The sequence below is a fragment of the Dunckerocampus dactyliophorus genome, chromosome 9 (assembly GCF_027744805.1).
Source record: "Dunckerocampus dactyliophorus isolate RoL2022-P2 chromosome 9, RoL_Ddac_1.1, whole genome shotgun sequence".
Classification (NCBI taxonomy): domain Eukaryota; kingdom Metazoa; phylum Chordata; class Actinopteri; order Syngnathiformes; family Syngnathidae; genus Dunckerocampus; species Dunckerocampus dactyliophorus.
Genome location: NC_072827.1, coordinates 19,650,013 through 19,676,539, shown reverse-complemented (window position 1 = coordinate 19,676,539; position 26,527 = coordinate 19,650,013). Strand labels below are relative to the sequence as shown.

The 26,527-nt window shown below is 40.4% G+C and overlaps 1 protein-coding gene across 1 annotated transcript in view; it reads left to right on the top strand.

Moving 5' to 3' along the window:
- The window catches only part of kcnh3 (potassium voltage-gated channel, subfamily H (eag-related), member 3), a 100,710-nt gene that overhangs the window by 40,500 nt on the left and 33,683 nt on the right, over positions 1-26,527 (top strand). The window contains exons 3-6 of the mRNA XM_054786547.1: positions 18,326-18,559; positions 23,258-23,392; positions 24,822-24,961; positions 26,000-26,252. Coding sequence (XP_054642522.1) covers positions 18,326-18,559; positions 23,258-23,392; positions 24,822-24,961; positions 26,000-26,252 — 762 coding nt within the window. The remainder of the gene's footprint in view (positions 1-18,325; positions 18,560-23,257; positions 23,393-24,821; positions 24,962-25,999; positions 26,253-26,527) is intronic.

Genomic DNA, 26,527 nt, shown 5'->3' with positions numbered 1-26,527 from the left:
ATGGAGACAAAATAGATGAAAACGACAAAAAGGAGAAAGGGATGTTTTCTAACATGTCCGTGGCTCATTCTTTTGAGTCTTAGTTCAAAAGAGATGTCTTAGGCCCGTTTTCACTTCCATTTCAGTAATTTGCTCCTGTATTCAAAACCATTTCCCTCATTACGTCTCACTCTTCCATCTTTTTAGTATCTTTCATTGATGTTTTCAAAGGGATTCTACCAGCGTTCCATAATAATCTCTCCATAGAGATTCTTTTCACATTCCTCCCTCTTCGGCTCCCCTCCTTCGTCCTGTTCTGCCTCTTGTTTCATTTCCTCGCCTGAACCCTTCCACTTGCGAGCCTCCCTCCTCTTTAGCCTCCTAATTGAATTAGCCGTGCTGCATTGATCAAGCCACTCTCTGCTCACTTGCGTGAAACCCTAAACCTTTCACTTTGGCCCGGCCCATCTGCTTGTTGCAGTCTTACTTCGACCTCCATCAGTACATCATCTGATTATTCTTAGCGCAGACTCTAGCCAGAGATAGCGGTAGAGCAAAGCTAAAGCTATCGGACACACTGACCTCGCCCTTGTGCTAAAATGAAAGTATTTTAATTTTGATAACGTGGTTGTTTAACAGGGACATGATATGAAAACCTTACTTTGTCAGGACTTTGATACATACAGTACATATTGGATCTTTGGAGTGCCTGCCATTGGGACATTATACAACAAAGCAATATTTATGTAACCTTTTGTCTGAAATTGTGTCCTCCAAGTGAGCCATTCAAATTTTGGCCTTTATGTCATATCACAGTCAGGCTAATTTACATAAGACTGACCTCACACCGTGATTTTTAAGCTGCCTGGTTGAAGGCCTTGCATTGTATCGACTACACGGAACCACGTCAAAGCCAAAAACGAAGCAAAGCTGCAGTGGTGTTGGATGCACCGATGGTCACACTGCATTACATCACACAGGGCTGTTCAGAGGGGGTTTAAGTGTGCTGTCATTTTTGTTCCTTGGGGTATTTTAACCAACGCACATCACAGGGCAAGGCAACCCGCAAAAATGACATAGTATGTCTCCTTTATTACTGGGAAACCTTATGGGAATGACGTATGAGCTCGGAAGCTAGGAAAACATCCCACCTGTCACGACCAGAGGATTCCGCCATCTCCAGCTTCTGTTCACTGAGCTAAACATACAACAGCTGAAGTCGAAAAGAAAAAGTAGAAATGAAACCCTAGAAATGCCATGAAAGGCCATGGAAGAAGGCCAGCAAGACCAGTGGGATGCCAGAGGCACTCCTTTACCAAGAGCATAGAATTATTAGGGGACTTTCAGCAGTTGCCAAGAACATAAAAGCAGAAGTGATGAGGCCAGCTCAACAGGGAACATAAGGATAAAGTTCAGACTTTACAGAATAGAACTGTTGAGGTCTTTGTCACGGTCTGTTATTTGTTTTCTAGTTTTTGCTGTGTTTATCTTCCTTGTGCTCATTATACCATGGTTTGCACCTGTTTCTCGCCCTGACCCTTGTGTCTCCTCCAATCAGCTCCATCCTCCTTGTGTCCCATCCAGGTGTGACGTAATTAGTCTTTGGATTTCGTTCACAGTTTCTCGTTAGTCTTTGTCTGGTCGTCGCACGTCTTGTGTGAGGAGTCTGCGTCATGCTAGTTGTGTTTTCCTTTAGGTCCTGGCATGTCCTTAATCTTTTGTGTGTTTCGGACATTGCATACTTTATTTTTGTATATTTTACTTTGGAATCCTGGGTTTCCCCAGTGTTTTTGGAATTAAAGCTTTTTGAGCTGCATTGTACACCGTGACACTTCTACAATGTCACACTGCAGCAACGCTACCTTTCATGTATCATCCAGATGTCTCTCTTGTTATTATTGCATTGTGGTCTCCAGATAAAACAGGACCCAGTAGCTCACTGGGAAATGCCGGCCCGGCACTGGCTTTGCAATTTGATTTCCCGCCGAGGGAAGTGTGCCTGTCACGTTACTGAGCTCCTTGGACAATAGACGCCATACCTGCAAGCCCCAGGAGCTCTCCATCCATGCGTACAACCTCCTCTCTGCTGGTTATCCACATGGCCCTCATGCGTATTGACTGATGATTGGGTTTAGAACATTTTTGTGGCATTAGATTGCGTACAATTTACCACATGTGATGCCAAAACCTACTGTCGACGACCTAGCAAGAAAGCTTTTGAAAACGGGCAGGTATTTGCAAGGCCTACCCATCCTTTCCTTCCATTTGAGCTCAACAAGTGTTAAGTACTGTGCAATTTCTACCTTTTGTACTCCATGACAGTTGTACCGGTTCAGATGTTTCCACATGTTTCCATGTTTACCGTCAGCCACTGTCAGGTAAGCACAGTTATTTAAAAAAGAAAACATGTTTTATGTTATTGAACAGGATTAAGACTTTTGAAAACTCGTCTTGTAGAACTCTTCAATAAAACAAAATATTCGGTAAAACCCTAGAAAAACAGTCTGGAAAAAGACAAGTCGTTACAGTATATCCGGCCCCTAAGAGATTTACATTTTACAGTAATTTGAATGCACAAACTTCTATACCCCCAGTATACAGCCATGGCCAAAATATTGACATGCCAAAGATGCCAATGTTTTGGTCAAAAATGCCAATGTTTTTGGCCAGGACTGTATGGAATACAACCAAATCAGCCTAATTTATACAGACATGGCCAAAAACATTGGCATCTTTTTCCAAAAAACATTGGCATCTTTGGCATACCAATATTTTTGGCCATGACTGTGAGATGACCCATTTTTTGTACTATTTTCTCGGAGAAACAAATAATGATCAATATGGTTATATACTGCAAACACACCGCAACCTGCGAGTCTTCACCCTTTTCAGGCGCGCCATGAATAAATAAATAAATGGGATGCATTGCCACAGCAAATCGCGGGACAATGCGGAGGCAAAAGGCGAGCAAGGGTAAACACCGCTTTAGAAAGAAAAATATCGATTGTACTATCAGCTGGTGTCTCTCGCTGTAGTCAGTCGAGAGAAAACATCATGAAAACTGTGCAAGTTACGATAAAACTGCATCTGTGACAAAACCCAGGGAGTTCTCTTTGGGCGGGGGGGCACAAGTCTCCAGGTTGCAGTTGCTGATTGGTCCAATTATAGTATGTCCGTTTCCAATTCTGGAAGATAGATTGGTGAGGTTTCAAAGAACTATTGTGGCATCAATTTGCCTTAAGTTATGATGGACTAAGCCGTCCCTCCCTCAATCATCCTCAGAAATGAAATGAAAGGTCAATTTTTTTTGGTTGCCTCCGCCATACTGTGACCTTTCTTTGAAAGTCCAGTTAAATGCTTTGTGGTCCCTCATCTTGACGCACTAGCTTTCAGTCCCCACACCTAAAAGAACTCCCTCATGACTGACTCTCTCTCAGTCCCCAATCCTTTTTCACCTGTCCCTCACACACTTCACATGCACACTCCTTCTTGTACTGTGCGTCTTGGCTCTTGTGTATCATGTTTTCATTTCAGTAAAGATGTCTTATTTGATTCTTCGGGTCACATCCATCACATTTCATTCCCGCTTCCTCCTTATTTTACTTGCTTCCTTTTCATTCCTTCCATTCACTTTTATTACCTCCGCCGAGTTCCTCTCCGCGGTGCCCCTCAAGCTATTTTTCTAATTGTGTTTTTCATGTGAGAATTATTGCCTGGAACCTACCTACCTGCCACAACTGAGCGTCCCCACAGAGACACTCCTACTGATTCGGTTCAGGCCGAGTAAGAGTCTGCTGGGTGCACAAGCTGAAAGTGCAATTAATATTTTAGTACAACATGAATCTGGTGGGAAGTTATTGAGTAACTTTGTGGCATGTATTATTAACAAGGAGTTGTTGTGCTTTTAGGGGATGAACATAAAATACAATCATTGGCCACAACATTCAGTATACCTGGACAGCCCAGTGAGTTCCATCCATCCATTTTGAATTAAGCTTCTCCTCATTAGGTTCGTGGGTAAGCTGGGGTCGATCCCAGCTTGACTACAGGCGAGAAGCGGGGTACACCCTGAACACATATATACAAACAACCATTCACACTCACATTCACACCTATGGACAACTTAGAGTCTTTCATTAACCTGACATGCATATTTTTGTGAGGAAGTCAGAGTCTACACGGATGTAAAAAGAAGTCAGTCACTGTTCATAGGAACACAAAAACAATACAATGCTCACTTTTTAACAAGAGCTGTCACACAAGTGTAAGAAGTAGCTAATCACTGTTCATCGGAACACAAAAATGATACAACACTACCTTTTTAACATTAGTTGGCCAGCAAGTGTATAAAGCTCAGGATTAGCTTCTTGATCGGAGGGATATGAAGATAACACCTTAGCCATTTGAGTTTAGGCGTGTGTTCCCTTTTTTTGCACAGTCAGCCATGAGTCGGCCTAATGATAAAAAAATGTATGTCTTATTGATTTTTGCGCATTGAGCACTTTGAGGTCAAAACCACCGTTGGTCCTCAGCTGCGGTAAGAGGGCCGTTTGAGGCTTTCTAATGCTGGGAAGTCAGTTGAGATTCATACTTTATTGACATGCTTTGGGATATTTGGAGGGGCAAGCGTTCTGGATACGTGTGTGCCTGCACGTGTGTGTGTATGTGTGAGCCATTATAGGTCACATTTACGCTGTGCATTGGAAGAGGAAAGATTATTCTAAACACACTGGAGTCGCTACAATCGAAACGTATTAAGATGATTTTCCATGCTCAAGCTTCAGACGGGAGCATGGCCTTTGCCATCAAACAGCTTGTTACCATGGCGACAGCAGGTGTGTGTGCGTGTGTAGGTGTGTGTGTGTGAGTGTGTTAATGATCCACCGACTTTTACAGCTGAGCTACTTCCTAATGATCCATTAATGCTGCGACCAGGTTAGAGTCGACGTATCATGTATTTTCCCAAATAATTTTATCTGGATGGAGACACAGTGACAAATAGCTCATGCCACAGACTCCTGGGCATAAAGAGCCTGATTTATAGTTCAATTGAAGGAGTTGTGATTACACAACTAAATCAAGACGTGTTCATTAGTGTGCGTTCAAATGCTTGTTCTGCACCATTCTTTATTTCGCTTACAACTAGTACTCGCATAGGATCTTATTAGATAATGCAGGTGTAGCAAATGCGCGGTATACATTATAAACTGTGGTCACCTGGGGACTTCTTGAAAAATGTCTAACCTCTCTGATATCTTGCCTCAGTGACCTCAGTTTATCATCAAAGTATTTAGTATAGCATTGAAGGTTTTTTTTTATGTGATTGTGCAATTCTGAATCAGGACAAAATTTAATGGAATTAATTGAGTCTCAAGCCGCTTGATGATGTGTGTTTTGCTTATTTCAAAAAAGGGTGCGGCCTCATCATGGGGAAAACGGTAGAGAAAACGTACAGAAAAAGAAGAACATACACTGGAAATTAGGGAAAGTGGACTCACATCCCTGCTTGTGCTTAACTTCTTTTTACACCTGTGTGACAATTAAGACATTAAATAGTGAAGTGCGGCATTTGTCGCGTTGAGAAGTTAAGAGAGAGTGTTTTGTTGTTTTTACATTTTATTATAGTTGTCTCTTGACCACAATAAGTGAATTTCCATGAAGTAGGAATCAATATTAATAAACAAAATATTTTGTACTTAGAGCATAGAACACCTGTTAATGACTTACGAAAGAAGGTTGCTGACATTATTAGAGCCCTGTAGCCATAAAACAACACCCCTATAGTCACCTTTCCGCTCCTATTATTCTTTATTTACACCACATTGCGCAGGCTACGGGATCGCTGCAGGGACATAAGAGATGGCCGCCGCTAGTATAGCAAGCTACCGCGCTAACTAGTTAGCCTCTCCAATTTGCTTATTCTAAACTTAAGAAAGTGTTTCAAATTGAGTGGGGAAGAAGGACAAAGTAAAAAGCCAAAACTTACCACTTCCACACCGAATGTGAGGAGAACTTTTTTCCAACTATCATGTCGAACATGCCATGGCTGACTCCATCCAGTGTGAAGGTAATGTAATATAACATCATGTTTAATCAAGGTTACATTACGGAAGCCTAGTGACCAGAATACTACATATACTGTAACGTGTCTTTCAATATTTTTTTTTACTAATAATAGGCCATAGGCAACCACGAAACAGCGATCATTCATTAATTAATTAATTTAGGAAAAAACGCAATAGAGTGAGGGAGCGATGTTCGAACGAGGGGCAACTGTATTCACTATAAACCTTTATGACATTAAATATGTTACAATGATGAACCTTTTGACACTGGAACAGACTGTTTTTATTTCCATTATTTCTTGTGGGAAAATGTGCGTACAATGACAAGAAACACAGGTGGACCTTAACTTTTTGTCTACCTTTTTGTAATATTTGGTGTTAGTTCTTTTGTACATTCTATTTTAGAACTTGCACAATTTGGGCCTTCACTTGAGTCTGTCTGGTACGAGATGTTAACCTGAAAGTGACTTTTCTGATGCAAAGTGTATCCTTTGTTGTCTAAAGTGGCTGTACAAGGTGTTCATTTTCCACTTAGCAGCAGCAGGAGGAAGCAGCGAAGACGTTGGTCTCACTTCTCATGTTTAACTTTGAGTGGTCAGACAAGGACGTTTAAGAAAGCCATTCTGTTAGTGTGCATAACTCGGCACCAGAGTGCACAACTTACAGCGGACTATCATCTTTGCATGCACTTCCATGTTCTCCACGCTCACTGACGTGTGCATGTGTGTTGGGGTTGGGTCGGTAGAGGAGAGGCACTGTGTTTTTCTCATCAAAGCCCCACCCTCCCCACTATTACCAAGGAAACGCACCACAATTTATACCAGTCGCCAGGCAACAATAGCTAGTGTCTTTGGGACACAAAGCTGCTGGTGGCGAGAACACACACGTGCACACACACGCGCTCACACACACAGCGCTCAAAGTGGTCCGTCTATCTTAGTCCAACTCTCAACATTCAATGTGCTCTTGTGACAAAAGTTAGTTTGTTTATGTGTGTGTTTGTCTGTGTGTGTTGTGTAAGCACTGACTAATGTTTCTTATCAACAGTATCTCAGACACACACGCAGACGCACACACACACACAGTCTACATCTGTTTTCTACACAGAGACAACTCACGATAATCCACAGGATGGTGATATCCATATCCACAGGAGCATAATTGCGTGAAAGCATTCACACATATAAAATTGTGCACCAGTTTTCATCTATTTATTCCTCCTCCTCCTCTTCCTCCTCCTCTTCTTCTTCTTCTTCTTCTTCAGAGATTGCCGGTTCAAGTCCAGTGTCGACCTCAGCTTCCAAACTATTCTTACTTTCATTCTCCGTTTTAGCATATTTCCACAGCATTTCAGTCCAGCTTCAGCTTCCATACAGCTCCTATATTGATTCTATATTTAGATTTTCGTACCTTTTCAAAGCATTTCAGTTTTGCTTCAGCTTTTCAGCATTGTGTACAAATTCAAACAAAAACAAAAAAATTATAAAAGTTAAAATGACGACAGTTGCAGCTGCTACTGCTAATCATTTATGTTGATGTATAGTTATGTACAAACACATGTAAAATAGATTGCAGATTAGTTTTACACTAAAAGAACTACAGTTCCTATGATGCTTACAGTGCCGAACCAGGAAGTACTGAAAGATGCTACTATCACATGTTTTGATCAAAGTCCTATGCAGCAATCATGTTTTGATCTGACAAATCTTTAACTTTGATCAAATGTTAGAATTACCACAGCTTCTTCTTGGACATTAACATGGCTGAAGCTGTTCAACTTTGATGGAAAAAACAAACACACGTCACAAGGGACTGATGCTGGGAACACCGAAGTAGGTTGGATTGCAAGGTTTATAGTGTGTGTAAAGCACTTAATGTGCGGTTCCAGTCCAGCTTCACACACTACCACTTCCATATTAACTGTATCATCATTTACAGTAGTAATGCCAGAATTCACAGAATGATTAGCTTCTGGGTGCCCTGTTCTCCCGAAACAGCTTTTAAATGAAAAATATCCACACGTTTTAATATTTGCGACATCTTGTGACACAAGATCTTTTGACACGCCTACTAAATATACTGACAAAGTCGCTAAATTGGCAACACTGATCCCTCTTGTTACTTATTCTTATTCCCAGGCAGACTAGGTGCGTATGAAATGTGTTAAGAAGCAGAGTTACGATGCACACTGCCACCTACTGTGCGGAGTTGCAACAACAAGCTATATTCACAGACCGTCCTATTATAATGTGTTTTATGAGCGAACAGGTGGAGCCAAATCTATTTGTAACGGCCATAATGAATATTCAGTCAAGACATAGTCAAGAAAGACCCATCAAAGTTTGGTGCAAATCCATAAAAAGGGGCAGATCCAGTCCTTGATGTTTGTTACTTTGGTTTATATTATTTGTCTCGACCTTACCTTGACTATAAGTACTGTAATCTATGAATCCTAAACATTATTTCAGACAAATTTGCATCAATTGTTGGCTGTGTTGTGGATTTTGAAGACCACAAACTGAAATCGGCTTGAGAACAAAAAACAAACAATTTAAAGCATCATTGCACTTTGCAGTAGTCTAACCAAAGAGGCATAAAAAGGTGATGTAGTTGCATGCTCTGCAAAGTGAGTGGCCATTGACTGTGTTATTTTGTGGACATGGATGAAGCTAATTGGATCACTCAGCCCATCCGTAGCTCGCTTTCGGGCTAGTTGAACAGGAACATGAGCTAATCTGCAGACACACACACACATGCACACACACACACACACACACACACACACACACACACACACACACAAAGTCACGTGATTCAGCCACTTGCCTGCAAACATAGGCCTCAGGCCGGGTCATTAAGCAATGTGTCGCTGGTATCACCGCATCTGATACCATTCACATCTGTGACATGAGAGCTTTTTGGCAATTAACTCCAGTGTAACCGAGTCAGGGTGAGATAACAGTGTTTATTGTGGAGATACTGTATATTATGTATTTATATTGTTCCTGGTCTGTGTGGATTTGGGGCAGACCTGCATTCGCCTTGCGTACAGCTGACTGGGTTTAAACCTGTTTGCAAACAATGAAAAAAAGCTTGCTGTTCTGCAGCGATACAGAGGACATAAAAAGATCACATTCTCTTGTCAGACTTTTTATTAAAAGACTTTTAAAAACAAATTAACAATCAACTTTTCAAGAAAATGTCAAAAAATACCTGTTTATTTCAGCTACGAAAATACATTACATATATTTTTTACAGTCTTTTCATTCATTCATTTATTTTCTACCATTTTTCTACCATTTATCCTGTTCAGGGTACATACTGGTCAGTGGTGTCAGCAAGGCCTTCTCTGCTGGCCTAAACACTATCAGAAGCGCTGACATACTTACATTCTAGTATTTGTTCAATTGTATTAATTTATTCCAGCAGTCAATTATTTTCATTTAATAGCGTGTCTTTTGTCTGCACTGCTTCCAGTGGAGTATTTTTTTTATAATAATTTTTTTTTGTCCAATCAGATTTCAGCTTCTATGTGTTGCCATGTTAATCTAATCTGACCAGGGCCTTCAGAATCAGGAGTGCTGGCCCATGTCACATCACACACTGTTAGCAATGGAGCTGTTTTTTCAAAAGTTCAACTTTTATCTAACTTTCTACAATGCTGCCACATCTTAATAGATCCATCTTACATTATCATTTATCCAGTTTTTCTTAATTTAGCAATTCAAACCCAAGATGTCTCACCCGATGATGTAAAAAGCAGCTAACCCTGCCTCAAGTCATATTGACATATTGAAATATATTCAGATGCCTGTCATAATGAGTCAGGTGATAAAAAGTCACGTCAGTATTCCCCCGAGTCCTGAACTGTGCACGCCTCAGGGAGGGTTCAGCTGGAGGTTAAAGAGTTCATCAGCTATGGCTGCTATCATGCGTGTCCCTGGAGACTGAACACCATTACCGCCAAAGCCTAAAGACTTACATGCGGCAATGTACGTGTGAAGGCGGCCATCACATGGCTGATGGACTCACTGGCTGCTACTTTATGTTCTTATTGTTGCTTAGCCAACACAAAAGTAGCACGTTATTTTTAGCGGGAGTGTAGCACCTGTTTGTCCATTTGCATACACACATATGAGTTTTTGTGGAACTACCTGACACGTTTTGCTTGTGTAGTGAGTTGGAAGAGCACTTGTGTCTGACACTTTGAGAGTTGGTCTGTGCATATGACAGAATTTTAAAAACCAAAACATCTCCTGCCAGAATGTCAAGGACTCTTCATGTCACAAGCAGGTACTTTTTTCTGAAAGGTTCAGAGTGAATACGAGAGAAATAAGTCTAATACCGATTGCACATTTGGCAACAATTTTGCTTCAGCATAGAAAATCCCATTGTACACATTGTACACTCTATTTGATTTGGGTAAAAAGCTACTTAGCAAACAGGAAGCAATACGTGAAGATGGGAGAATATACACTGCTCGCTTAAATATATCTTGCGGCGTACCCCAGGTGTGAATACTGGGACCAAAACTGTTCACCCTGTATATAAATGACATCTGTAAAGTCACGAAAGACCTAAAGCTAGTATTATTTGCAGATGATACTAATACATTTTGTTCTGGAAAAAGCACACAAGATATCATTTTAAAAAGTCATAGATGAAATGACTGTACTAAAAAGATGGTTTGATAAAAACAGACTATGCCTGAACCTAAGTAAAACTAAAATAATGTTATTTTGTAATAGTAGAAAGGACACTCATACAGAAATACAAATAGATGTTGTGGACGTTGACAGGATGAGGGAAAATACATTTCTAAGTGTTATAATAGACGACAAAATGAGTTGGAAAGCCCACATTAAAAATATACAACACAAAGTGGCAAGAAATACTTTAATACTGAACAGAGCAAAATTTGTTCTGGACCAAAAAGGTCAGTTACTATAATCCATAATCCTGGCTACAGAGAATACACAAACCCTTTATTCCTAAAATCACAATTATTCACATTTGATGATCTGATCTAGTAAACTTTCAAACAGCTAAAATGATGCATAAAGCAAACAATAACCTGCTATCCAAAAACTTAACACAATTCTATTCAACAAGAGAGTAGAAATACGAATATGACCTTAGGGAAAAATTTAACTTCAAACACTTATACTCGTGAACAACACTAAAAACCTTCAGTATATCAGTATGGGGGATTAAATTGTGGAACGGACTGAGTAAAGAACTCACCCAATGCACTAAAATGAGCCAAAAAAACAGACAGGTTTACCAAACAGCCAAAAACCAGACAGGGTTACAAAGCATAAGAAAGAAGAATCCTGAACCACAGAGGACATATAGTATCTGTAGGATGCTATGTCAAATGCCTACTGCACTTACTCCTCATTGCTTACCACTACTTGATAGGGGTGGGAATCTCTGGCCACCTCATGATTCGATGCGATTACGATTCAGAGGCCTGCGAAGCGATGATAAAACGATTATGGATGCATCTCGATGCATATTTTTTTGTGATCAATAGTTTTTTCAAGCATCATTTTTTTCTATATGGAATTTCTTTTTACTCACTGTGTACTACTAAAACAAAGCATATTTGTAATGATCCACAATGAAAACATTATTCAAAATTGGTAGGATTTTAAACATAACTATGTGTTTTTAATCAAATCATATCCATGTGTGTAGACATGTTTAAAATTTAAAGCTGACTTTAATCCGGATGTAACCTGTAATGCACATTTAAAATGAGCATGGAACTTTACATTAAATCAAATGTTAAGACTTGAAGTTAAGATAAATTCTTTTTATTAAGAAATTATTTTCTGTGTAAATTAAGTCAAAATCTATGTAAAATCACCATAGAAAATCCCATTTAGACACACCCATTTTCAATTAAACCCAAAATGATCCATATTCTGATTAAATTTGCAGTTAAAGTTAACTGAATTTTAATATTATTTTTTATTATTATTTAGAAAACCATAAAAATACACTTTAACTTCAAAATTTGAGCAAGTTATGAGCAATTAAGTCTGATCTAGATGTCCCAACATTCTCTCTATTTTTGTCTCTCCGTCTCTTAATGGGCAGCCCATGTGGTGATAATCCCAAAACGAGAGCCGTCATTCTCCCTTCTGCTGTTCCTCCTCCTCCTCCAGTCTGTTGTCTAAAGCGCCAGGAATCAGCCTCTCAGTTTAATAAAGCCGTGAAAGACTATTTACAGAAATGGCAGCCCGAGGCACATGTTCAATGTTTTCTTAATCGTTGGCAGCAAACAAAGAAGTTCCAGGAGTTGTGGTGATCAGGTCTCTCTGAAGGCAAAGCGCCCGCTTCACAGTGTCACAGTACATGTTGGAATCCATGTTTACCCTCAGTGAACTGCAGCACCCCAGTGTCAGCAGAACTCATGCACGCTACCAACTTGCTTGACGGTAGAATAGACACATTTATGTTGCTACTTACTTGTGTAGTCACATATTTAGACAATAATGTTGTGTTGGCTCATTTACAGTGGATAGTGAACCTATACTGCTATACAATCTTTACACTGACTTTTCTAAAGTATATCTTTATCCTTGGCAAGATATACTGCCATAAAAATGCTTGATAAAATACTGTAGCTGAGCCCTACTCACAAAATGTCAATATCTGAGAGATGCCGTGTTTAACAGTAGATTCCGTTTTTACTGGCCAATTCAGTTCACGACTCCGTTAACATGTAACTTATAGGGCCGTACATAAACTATTTACAGAAATGGCAGCCCGAGGCACATGTTCAATGTCTTCTTAATCGTTGGCAGCAAACAAAGAAGTTCCAGGAGTTGTGGCGATCAGGTCTCTCTGAAGGCAAAGCGGTCTGCTTCACAGTGTCACAGTACATGTTGGAATCCATGTTTACCCTCAGTGAAGTTGAAGTTGACGGTAGAATAGACACATTTATGTTGCTACTTACTTGTGTAGCCACATATTTAGACAATAATGTTGTGTTGGCTCATTTACAGTGGATAGTGAACCTATACTGCTATACAATCTTTACACTGACTTTTCTAAAGTATATCTTTATCCTTGGCAAGATATACTGCCATAAAAATGCTTGATAAAATACTGTAGCTGAGCCCTACTCTGACCCTCTACATATTAGCTTTACATAGCAAATTTTCAAAAACATGACAAGAGAAAGGAAAATGTGTTCTCGACTGATGGATGAGAGCTCCCACCAGCCTGCCCCTTGCTTCAAAATGCAGTAGTGGTCAACACTGTCCTTTCTGGTCCATTTAAAGTGACCCGAGGTCATCATTTGACAATACGTGGAATACACTCTGACAATCTGATACTGCACACTGCATTCTCTTATAGTTCAATAGCTCTTATATGTACTCTGAGCTGCAGCGCATCATGCCTGAGGTTTGAAGTAAAAGCTGTGAAATGAAAGCAAATAAAATGCTAAATATATACAGTACCGGACAATAGTTTGGAAGGTGTCCCTAAACATTTGAGTGGTACTGTACATACATTAAAGACACCCTTATTGTCTTACCACTATTATAGGATGTGCGCCGCTCTTACTTTGAAGGCCGGAAGTATGGTGTGTGTTAAAAATGTATTTTGACTATTGCTAAGTGAGATAGCTAGCTGGGTACCTCTTGTAGCCATGGCTGTCGCCTTTATTTCACACACAAAGTCAGCGGGCATGGGCATCCTAAAATGCTTGGTTACATTACCTAAAACACAACTTTGGTAAACACACAGAACAGTAGCACGCTCCGCTAAGCTAAGCTAACCCAGCCAGTTTGCACTGGCCATTGCTGTACGTGAGCTCACGCTCAGGCTCGGTGAAGACTGTTTTCGCGGACTTACTTCAGAAGAGGGCTGGTTAGTGTTTGTGAGGACATGCCCCATTTGATTCACAAAATGTCAACATCTGAGAGATGCCGTGTTTAACAGTAGATTCCGTTTTTACTGGCCAATTCAGTTCACGACTCTGTTAACATGTAACTTATAGGGCCGTACATAAACAGAATATACCTTCCTGATCAAAATGTACATTTTACACTGTTGGACCTTAAAGAAGTTCTAAATAGAACTTCAAAGTGCAAAAAGAAGAAATGGGACTGAGACAAAAACATGATGAGCAAGCAATTTATTGCAAGCAAGCATTAAAGTGAAATAGGCCGTTCTTCAGCTGATCAAAGGTTTAAGACCGCAGCCTTTAAAAGCCAAAATCTTGGCAAAAATGTGGATTTAATGTCATTTTCTGTCAGGTATTCCCACTGTCATGTTTTCTTGATGGCAAAGGCAAAAAAGCCGTCCTCTCTTTGAACGCAGTTGGATTGTTGAGCTGCATAAGCAAGGATCCCCGGCCCAAATTAAGGTTGTTACTGATGCCGAGTGCAGTCCAATAACCATTAAACAGCATTTACAAGAGAAGGGTTTTAAGAACATAAAATGTCTTCAAAGACGTCTCCTTCAACGCCACAAAATTGACCGTTTGCACGAGAGCATCAAATATGGGACATTGAAAGGTGGAAGAAAGTTTTGTTCTCTGATGAGAAAAAAATGAGCCTTGAAGGTCCTGATGGCTTCCAATTTTACTGGCATCACAAGGAGATCCCACCTGAGATGTTTTCCACACTGAGCAGTGGAGGAGACGGCGTTACGATCTGGAGCAATGGAACAATGGAGCTACAGGTTGTGCAGGGGCGTCAGACGGGAGCTGGCCATGTGGAGATGTTTCAGGGGGCATCCCTCATGACTGAACTCCCTCGTCTGTGTGGTAATGACTGGGTTTTTCAACAGGACGATGCTGCAGTTCACAATGCCTGCCTGACAGAGGAATAACGTCACTCTTTTGGACCATCCAGCGTGTTCCCCCGAAAGTCCAATTGAGAACATTTGGGAATGGATGTCAAGGGAAGTTTTAAAAAAATGGACATCAATTCCAGACAGTGGATGCCCTCCGTGAACCGATCAAACTTGTGATCAGATGATGAACAGCCCATTTCACTTTTCTGGTTGTTTGCAAAAAATTGCTTAGTCCGATTTTTTTTGTCTCACTTCCATTTCTTTTGTTTGCATTTTGAAGTTGTATTTATAACCTCTTTAGGATCCAGCAACGCAAATTGTAAATTCTTGGCGTTTTTCAACTGGTCTTGAAATTTTGATCATGGGTGTATGCAACACACTGCAGTCATCTGAGCCACTGTTTTTGATTATTCATCAAGGCTGTACAGCTACTGCTGCTGTGGCCTTGGCTATGTTTTTCCACAATGGATCCACGAGTGTCCAGCTTGGCTTCTTTATGCCCACACAAGCTAATATATTGCCAGCTTTGCAAATTTTCAAAAACATAAATAAACAGGACGCTAACTGAACCAATTTTTTCCGATAAGAAATAATGTAAATCCAAATCCGTTTCAGAAAGCCAAAAATATTAACACAAAACATGTTTTTATAGTTGTACAGTTATAGTTTTACATGCAGAAAACAATTTAAAATGCATGTAAAAATATATTAATGATGACAAAATGGGATAAATGAACATTAACACAGGGGTCGCCAACGTGATGTCTGCGCCCCCCCCCCCCCCCCCCCCCCCCCCCCCCCCCCACCCACTACAGCAGGGGTCGGGAACCTTTTCGGCAAAGAGAGCCATGAAAGCCGCATATTTAAAAATGTATTTCCGTGAGAGCCATATCATTTTTCAACACCGAATACAACCAAATGTGTGTATATTTAAGGAAGACCAACAATTTTAGAATATAAGTCTCTGAATTTATTCTTTTTAATAAAAATGTTATATTGAAGCTAACCAATAATAAAAACATTACTTTTTACCATTAATGCAACTTCTGCTGCTGCATGGTTTTGCGCCCTACTCCGTATCTTTCTTTCCCTTTTTCGTCAAAAGGGTTGTCTCTGCACAATTAGCTAGCTGACTATTTGATTAAAGGAGGGACGACCCCAATAATCAAGTTTTGGTGTCTGACACTGGAAAATGGGAAGGACAGCTGGCATTGCGCTACAAAATCAAATAGATTAAAATGCATTAGAATGCATATTTTAAATGTTATTTTTAACACTGATTTAATTTTACTTTAAAATGTCAGGAAAACAAATTAAAATAAAACACATTTTATGGTGTTAAGAAATGTCTGAGAGCCAGATGCAGTCATCTAAAGAGCCACATCTGGCTCCCGAGCCATAGGTTCCCTACCCCTGCACTACAGGTTAAACTGCAGACCTGATTTGAGCCTCTTACCAAAAATAAAGTGCACAGCAGTGTTTAACTTTTATAAATAAAAGAAACCACAACGTTTGAGGTACTTAATAAAATAATAATCTACAGGACAAACTAATGGCTGGTCGTCCAATGCCACGAACTCCACAATTTTCCTCGTAGTAGCAAGCTACTACAACTAGTACCCCAAGGAAAAGCTGTGACGGTACGGGTTGGATCCTTTTCAGAAACCTTTTATGATGCATTCAATACAAAAAATTGTTATGTTTCCATTTGTCAGCATTCTGACATATTCTTTTAGGGGGAATTGCATTTTCTCCAGGAAGGTTTGTTCCATCCTATTGCCATTCCAAGCACATGGAACCAGACCACAACAAGCTCTTGAAGCAAATGATTACTGGGCACCTCGGCTCCAGTTGGAAAACCAGGAATTGTCAAGTTTTCCCTGTGACGGATGAGGTGTTTGCAGCTGTGGCAGTACGCAGCATACAGTTTTTCGGGAGAATTTTGAGGCCAGCGAAAATGTCTCTGCCATGAATAACATTTGCGAAGGCAGCGGACATTTACATGAACTCTGGGGACACAAAGTACAAGGGCTCGGGCTCTCAAGTATAACTATATATTTCACACAAGGTCAGCCAAGCCAGCGCCGCTCATTTGCGATTCTATTCACACGCGGCAGGCCCGCGTTGACCTCACATGCCATGCAGACAGACCTTCATTAAAACTAACCATGCCGCTTCTCAGTCACAAGGGGGGGAGAAAGAACGGCAAGAAAGAACATTCACGCAATTTAGACCTCTCTGCTGAACAAACGTGTTGAATGGAGGGACGAGGATAAAAACGGTTTCCGAGGCAACAAGAAACTAGAGGCGCACCTAGGGCCACCACTTTAATGGTTGTGGAAAAATGTTGAGGTGTGTGTGTGCGTGTGTGTCTGTGTGTGTGTGTATGTGTGCGTGTTTACCGACCCGACTGAGTGCATCTCCTTGTGTATTAAAGGGGATTCCCTCAAGAGGATGACCTTTCGTCTCAGATGTGGGGGGATGGCGTTGGCGGCGGCCAAAAGACAGCTGATCAAAATTTTAAGACCAGTTGAAAAATTGCAAGTATTTACATTTTGCACTGTTGGATCTTAAGGAGGTCCTAAGTAGAGCTTCAAGCTGCAAAAAAAGGAAATGGAATTAAATGGAATTAGGTCCTGAACCAATGCAGAGTGAACCTGCTTCCTGCCTGTTTGAAGCAGACATGCATGCACACTGCACAATGTATGGATGCCAGCAAAATTATCAAGTTCATTTTCATTTATCGTGTGATTAATTCATTTATTATCACAAGATTGTTTTTCTGAATGAGAAATCTCATCATGTTTCAATCTCGCAAAATCTTGTGACAAGTATCACCCTTACAAGTAAACACGTATCACAACATATCAAAGCAATACCTGACTTTTTTTTTTTTTAATAAAACTACATTCTGATGAAGGAGAAAAAGCTGTTTTCCATGTCTTGCTTATCATTGCAGCATTATGGCTTTGATGTCCATGATTTTCTTGCAGAAATAGCCCAAAATTTTGTGTTTGTGATGGGGGAAAAAAGCAGCACATTTTATTATTTTACAGAATTTTAGCTAAGAAAAATGACAATGTAATTAAGATGCTGTAGTAGAGCAAAACGTTGCCAAAAGACAATAAGTTGAGAACAAAATACTAGTAAATACATATCCAACATATTATAGCAATACTTATAAATACTGCCGCAAACTGTTAAAAAGCAAATGTCAAGCAAATTCCAAACTGCACAACCTCAATGGGCCTTAAAGTGTGATAATAAGACGTGTAAAATAATTTTATGCATTCTTGTCCCACAAGTGTAAAAATAATGTAATCACTGTGAAATGTTTCATTCCATCAAACGGGATTTTTAATTCTATACAGTGCATGAGACTTGTAGGTGTGATGAAGATTGTTAAAGAGTGCTAACAGTAAACATTTGTGATATTAACGTTCCCTCTCTCTGTTGTTTTTTAGACAGCAACTTTGTGCTGGGTAATGCTCAGGTGCAGTCGCTCTACCCCATTGTCTACTGCTCCGATGGCTTCTGCGAACTCACAGGCTATGCTCGCGCCGAGCTCATGCAGAAGAGCTGTGCCTGCCACTTCCTGTACGGCCCCGAAACCAGTGACCGCTTCACCGCACAGATTCAAGGCGCGCTGGACGAGAGGCGCGAGTTCAAGACCGAGCTGGTCTTCTACAAGAAAGAAGGTGCGTCTCTTGTTTTTGGATCTGTGCTGGGAATACTCACTCCCAGTTATTCATTCACAAGCATGTGAGACAGGAGTGTGTGAAGTGAAAATTGTGAATGAAAGCCAGCATGAAACACTCCATCCAGACATTTTTTATTCATAAATCGAAGGCTCATCTCAGATTTGAAAGGAGAAAGTCTCCCAGATGGAAATGCGAATGAAACTCTTGCAGATCCACTGATGTTAATTTATTCCTTTACTGTAAAAAAAAAAAAAAAGTCTCTTAGCACAACATAGTGTTTTATCAAAGAAAAACTAATTAAATAATATACAGTCGTCCCTCGCCACATCGCGACTTCAACATCGCTCCCTCACTCTATCGCGTTTTTTTGGAAATTAATAAATGACAGCTGTTTTGTGGTTGACTATGGACTATTATCAGTCAAAAAATAGTGAAAGACAAATTATGTAGTATTCTGGTCACCAATTTTACATTGATGAGACATGAAATTAGATTAGATTACCTTCACACTGCATGGAGTCATAGTGATAAGAAGTTCTCCTCCCATTCTGTGTGGAAGTGGTACGTTTTGGGCTTTTTACTTTGTCCTTCTTACACTCAGTCTGAAACGTTTTCTTAAGTTTAGAATAAATTAATTTGAGACTAAATAGTTAGCTCTATAGTATGCTACAGTATGTTTAAAGCGACGGCTGTCTCTTGTGTCCCTGCAGTGATACCGTAGCCTGTGCATTACAGTTGAGCAATGTGTTGTAAACAAAGAATAATAGTAGTGTGAAGGTGACTATAGGGGTGTTATTTCATGTCTACAGAGCTTTAACAATGGCAAAAATTGTATTTCCGTATTTTTTATGCTTTTTTTATATTCCATCCATCCATTTTCTAGGCAGGGTACACCCTGGATTGGTCGACGATAATATTCCATTTATTAATACTGAATCCTACCTATTGCAGTTGGATCTGGAACCAATTAGCCGCGATAAACGCGGCACGACTGTACATCTCTGAAATAACACTGAAATAATGCTCCAATCAGGGTTTAATGATCATCCATGAATGCTATCGTCCAATACTCTTACCAATCACATGAATTAACTCTACATTTTTCAATTTATTTATGATGAGCACACATTGCTTGTTTGTTTTAAAAACAAAATGTCACTGTGGTAAAAAAAAATCACATTTGGAGACAAGAAGCTAGGCGGATAATTCTCGCTCACTAGCTAGTTAGCTGCAGCCAGTGACAGCTGGGCAAAGTGTGTAAAGAAAGATGCAAGAGAAGTCGAACAGCAATAGGTTTGACAAGAGAGTCAATCGCATGAATGGTTTGGTTTAGTTTTTATGCTGGATGCCCTTCCTGATGCGACGCTGTCCAGGAATCGAACCCATTCCCTCACGTACAATTTCACCAACAGGGATACTGTTCAGTGGTTGTTTTTTTAAATTGTTTTGTTTTGGTTTTTGCTTCCATAACACTGTGGAAAACATATGTCGTATTATCAGGTGATAACATTTTATATAGATTTTTTAAAATCAAATTATTTGTTATTATCATTTTATCATACTAAATAGTAACAAGACTGTTTTCATTCACACTCATTTCAGTCAGCATCTGTATGAAAGTGAATGCAGGGATTTTTCAGTATTTTTGCTAACATTGCAACATGGCACAAGGGTATTTTTACACATTTTACTCAATTTCTTGGTGAATAAAGGATGAATGAATGCCAACATCAAGACATTAAGACTTAAGTCATGCTTGTGTATTTCATTATTTAATGAGAAGTTAGTTTTTTTTTAAATGCATATTAAGGCCTTCACCCTCACTGATGTGTCATTTTTTAATTAAGGACTTAGTTTGTGTGTAAAGCACATGTACCTGCAAAAATGTTTTGCATTGTTAGTGGGTAAACAATCATTGCGCTAATGCCACCAAGTATGCCAAGTACGCAACCTTCTATTGGCCTATTGTCTCTCGCCATCTTAATCCCTCCTTCGTCTCTGACAAATACAAAGTGATGAGACAAAACGAGAAGCGGCAAAGTGTTGTTACTGTTTACCCCCTTTGTTCCAGGCAAACAAGGACAATATGTCTAATGATTTTATTCAGGCATTCCTTCCTCCTGCATTATTAACTCGCATTGAATCCTGTCGGTTAGTTAGACTCCCAGTAAACAGTATCCATAAATGGCCACGTGTCGAGTATCGGGGGAGTACAGAAGCGAGTAACAGGAAACCAAAACAAAAGCAGTGCCATGCATGAACAGTGTGTACTGACTTGCTTTGTCTCACCATATTCTTCTTTCAAGCAGGAGGAGGCTGCCAGTGTTTAATATTCGCCATGAAAAGGCTGAAACGGCTGCAAACTGTGCTGAGTTTCAAGTGCTGTCTCTGTAGTCAGACACTGCTTTGATACTCTCCTGTTGGACATAAATACATACATGAGCCACACTGATGAATATTTCCACATGCAACAACATCACTGGTGATTCATATTTTGAGAAGGATGCTAAATCTTTAGCAACATGGACCCAGAGTTGGTTTAAGTCCAGTACTGGGCCCCGCTACACCCACTACAAGACGCGGCATAATAGGAGTAGTAGTATCTACTGTGCTGCTAGAATCAGGAACATGCAGTGAGTTTCACTGCTAGTGAGGCACTGAGTTTTTTGGAGGGTTTTTTTTATGTTAGTACAGGTTGCTCATTAAGAGGATAACAAGAAAAAAAAGAGAATGATTCACTTTCGTTAACAAAAAAACCAAATACTTTTTAGTTCATTTTGATCACCTTCTGGTGGGTTTGAATATATAATCCTCCATTTTGACAGTCAAATCCATTCATTCATTCAGCAGAGCATAAACATATCTTTAATGCATTTGACTTGCTGCCAGTGTTGCCAACTTGGCGACTTTGTCGCTAAATCTGGCGATGTCACAAGCTCTCCTGGCGACTAGCGACAAATCTAGCGGCTTTTTCTGTCGTTGTTGAAGAGTTTTCTGGTATTTAGGTTCTTAAAAGTGAAAGCACGTGTTGTTCTACAGTTTTTGATCCCACTGAGCAGCAGCGGGTGCTGCTGTGAGGTCCGCCTGCCCCAAAATACTCATAAGCCGTCAGTGCACAATCAGCTTCCACGGCACACTGAGGTGCTACCATATACGCATTCATGAATCACGCGATGCGCAATGCGGCCGGAGTGGATTTCGCCCTGTTTTACAGAGTGGAATCTAAAACGTAAATGTTTCTTTCTTCATTACGTTCAAGCCTCATTCGGACTCAGTCACTTACCTGTCAATGTGTCAACTAACAAGCTAAATGCTAAATGCACAATCCAGGTTTAAGTCCCAAATATGCCTCACACACATTTTAAAAATGATCAAATGTATGGGTGTTCATCACTAATGAATGATAAAGATGATTGATAGAACAGATTCATTGGATCCACGGTCTGCTAGGTCTACCACGGTCTACTACGGTCTAGCCGTTAGCCTGGTCATTAGCCTCATGCTTACGTCTGTTGTGGGGTCGCCTCCACCTCACTCTGAAGCAACTAGCAGTATAACGAGCCACCGCTGCTCTGCAGGCTGCTGAGTCATCCCTGTTAGCTGTCTCTGCTAGCTGTCATTTCTCACGTCAACATAATCTACACTGCTTGCTTGTTGTAATTCCAGTATCATTTTAACTTGTACTCACCTTGCTGCTAGTTTTGAAGTCGGGTTTTAAGAAAGTTGACGGTAGAAGCTAATCTTACGGAAGCCACACGCAGGGCTCCAAGCAGGGACACACTATGTATATGTTTGCCAATGTGAAATACTATTGAGATACTGATAATATCTACAGTTATTGAAAAAATAGCTCATCAGAGTTAAATTTTTTGGCAGTACAATGCTATACTGTAGCTATTCATGTAAGTGATTTTGGTTGTTATCAAGAAAACCATGGAAGTTGCCAGATATTAGCTCTTAAATTAAACCCTTATGAGCTATATTTGTTATCATCATTATATTTGTCCAAATAAATGTGCCTTTAGTTGTACCAGGCATTAAAACTGATCAATAAACAAGGGTGGTCTAATCATTTTTTCCATGGCTGGTAGACTGAACTCGAAACTGAAACCAGCGAAATGCAACAAAATAGAGATCTGTGAAGCATACAAGCGTATTTATACAAATTCATACATGTTGGCGGGTCTGCAGTAACATTCAAAGTTTTCCCTGCCTCTCACGCCCTCCCCGACAGTTCACCCGGGCCCGCCCCACTATTTGATGTATGCTAAGTAGGCTATAAACATACATTTTATGTATTTAATGTAAATTTTATGCTTTACTATTTAGGGCAATAGGCAATAGACTTAGTGTTTTCTGCGGAAAAAACTAAAATAATTCACAAAAAAATCACATGTACTGTATGTACAGTATATGGGCACATTTGAAGTAGACACAATGTATTGACAACATGTTTATTGTTCATACTGTAAACCTAATTGCACCATCTACTGCCTCTATTCAATTAGCCGCCAAGTCTTTTGAGTCTTTTGTATTTGTGCATGGTCTCCAAAAGCCATGGCTGAAGGCAACTCCTGTTGTAAGTATCATAGGTGGCCAGCATCCAGCAGCTTTATCTACCTCTGCATGCACTCAAAACTGTTGCTACTCGGCTGTTGGAGTTAAGCATCTACCGGATGTTTATTTTGCGTGCAGGCACTCAGTTCTGGTGTCTTCTGGACATCGTGCCGATCAAGAATGAGAAGGGCGAGGTGGTCCTTTTCCTTGTGTCCCACAAAGACATCACGGACAAGAAGAAGGACCAGGATCCGGAGCAGGGACCAGATACAGGTGAGTGACAGCAGACAAGCAAGATGTTTCCATGTGGTGTCGTGGGTTAGTATGAAATCACAGATAAAGAATAACTGTTTAGTTTAAAACTCCCGTAAGAAAAGGGTGTCTTTAGCATGGTAGGCGCGCACGGCAGTGATCACATTAACTCACAACATGAATAATTTAAAATGTATGTTCAGCCTTTTCCTGTGGCAGGACTGCACCCCGACCGCCCCTGAGAAAGAATAAGCGAACTAGCTACGTTCCTCCTCGAGGCCAGTATTTGTATTTTTTTTTTTATCCTTGTTGAACTCCAAAGTGGAAGCTTATTAGTAATCACAGGATTACTTTGACTGCAAACCACTCGTGTGAAGAGATCCTCACTGTATCTGTGTGGAATAATAATAAACAACAATAGATATTCCATGAGTGTGTGAGGCCAATAATCCACAATAATCAATGTCTAGGGGCAGCCGCAAACAAAATATGAATGTACCATGAGAGTCCAGGCCTGTAGCAGCATAACTACAGGATGATTCAAGGCAATCCTGAGCAAGCCCAAATCTTAAAGGTCTACTTTTTTATGCAGCAATAACTAAGTCTCAGAGGCTCCATTATGTTGCCTCAATGCTGGAATTTAGACAGTTTAAAAGTGCTTTTATTAAGTCTTACTGGGAACACATGATTTTGTGTGTCTGTAGCTTTAATGCTAATGAGCTGTTTGTCCATGCAGCTCTCTGACATTGTGTGTGTCTTCAAGAAGCACTATTGTGTACTTTATCCGCTTTTTACATATACACTGTAACCCTGCACTTGTCCAAATGCGATAGATGCCGTATATCACATACAACAATGTAACGTTAAGGAGTGGGACAGGAGGACGCAAATCATAGCAACACTAGCATAGCTACTGTGTGTGAGCTACAGTGTTAACGTTACAGTCACATTTTAACAGCAAAATCATGCTAGGTTAGCCAATTCACTGAAGAAAAAGCAAATGTTCAAACTTACAGTTCCCACATTTGTAGCTGACAGACAGATAGTTGGCAGAGCGGCAAGCGGCATTTGAATATGTATACCGAAGCCTGATTTTTGTAAAGTGGTGGGCTGTACATGGGGTGGTCTCACCAAGTTTGGGGCCGGTCAGAGACATGAGGAAGGAGGCTTTTCTTTCATGACATCATGAAAAGCCGTAACTTCGAAAGTGAGCGTTTGAGCGCCTCTTCTCTCGAAAGTGGAGCAACCACGTAAGGGAGATGTTTGGTGATCATAAACAGGATTTAGGTACATATCTATTACTTTTACAATATCATTAAAAAATCTCTTGTGCATAATAAGGGACCTTTTGAAAATACAGTTTGGGAATCAAAGTAGATCAAAAGTAGCTCTTGTATGTGCTCTGAAGGTGTTTGGCTATCCTTTTCCGGAACCTGTTTGCCTTCTGCAGATGAGGAGACGGGTCTGGAGGTGCATCAGGTGACGCGGCCTCCCGGCTTCAACGCCAACCGCCGTCGTAGCCGAGCTGTCCTCTACCATCTGTCTGGACACCTGCAGAAGCAAGACAAGAGCAAGCTCAAGATCAACAACGTGAGTCCCACGTGTGAATCAATTCATGTCGCAATATGTTTGTTATTATGCTTGTATATGTATTGTGGCACTGCATTATACTGAGAGCTGTTTCTAATATTTTCACCCTATGATACCTGGTTTTGAAGCACTCTCACAGTCATAGTGTCTATGTTGCCTTCAAAGTGACACCCAAAGGGTTAACAAATGTAAAGAAGGTTCCAGTCTTGTGCCGAAGTGTCCTAATCTCCTGTGACATTAGCATAGTAACCTAATTATGGGTGTTGGCATTATGTAATCACAACAATCCCAAGGTGGTGTTACCGTAGTTAACACAGCCAAAGACAAAAATGTATACGTGGTGACCTCATGTGTGTTTGTGTTTATATGCTGCTGACATACTGTAAATAGTGTGCAACTCTGCTGTGCTCACGCCCTGACAGATGGCATGAAGGTCACCTCTAGCTAGCTGCAAGTTAAAAGTGTAGTGTTAGCCAGAAGCAGCCCACCCCTGAAGAGATGTGCTGCGACAGATGCTAGTGCGCATGTTTTTATCAAAGCCTCCATGCTAGCGCTTAATAATAATAAATAAATAAAATATATTTGTACAGTATGTTCCATTTTTTTCTACATGCCATAAATGTTTCGATTAACTCCTGTACTCAATGAGTCCTAAAGTGTGGTGTACAAAAGCAAATAACTGCCACAGTTTCTAATGGAGACAACCTTTTAATATAGTCTTATTAGTAAAGCCACATGATGGCAGTAGCAGCATTGAAGTATCATGAGTGGTCAGCATCCAGCAGCTTTATCTAACTCTACATGCACTTTAAAATGTTGCTACACTACTACACTTGCTGTACTGTTGTTTACAATGAACTCATCGGCGCTATTAATGCTGATGATAGTTTGCGTCCTACCACTATTACCTTGGTTCTGTGGCTGCTGCGTTGTGCAATATACTCGCTGATAAATAGATATAAAGTATATCCAGTATAGTTTTTTTTATTTACTGCATAATTATGAACCTTGAATGCTAACATCTCCATCCCTACACAGAACATGTTTGGGGAGAAGCCTCCCATCCCAGAGTACAAGGTAGCGGCCATCCAGAAGTCCCGCTTCATCCTGCTCCACTACGGCACCTTCAAGGCCGGCTGGGATTGGCTGATCCTGCTGGCCACCTTCTACGTGGCTGTCACCGTGCCCTATAACGTGTGTTTCACAGTGGTCGGCGGACGGGACGAAGGCAGCGCCCCCAGAAGCCCCCCCAGCGTCAGCGACATCCTCGTGGAGATCTTGTTTATGCTCGGTGAGCCCTAAAAAGCACCTTGATGATGCTAGTTGTGTTAAGGTGGAGTTTCCTCCATCATCAATCAATCTTCTTCATTAATTGAAAACATTAACTGGCAGTTGGATTTTTCAAATAAATAAATCACATTTTTCCTCCAGTGAAAACATAATTCCTTCAACCGTCTACGATTTGAGCTAAACCTTTTAACATGTCTGTGTAGATTCTGTCATCCAGGTCATGATATTTCACAAAGGTTGAATCATGGCAACTAACTCTTCTTGTTTGTTGAAGAC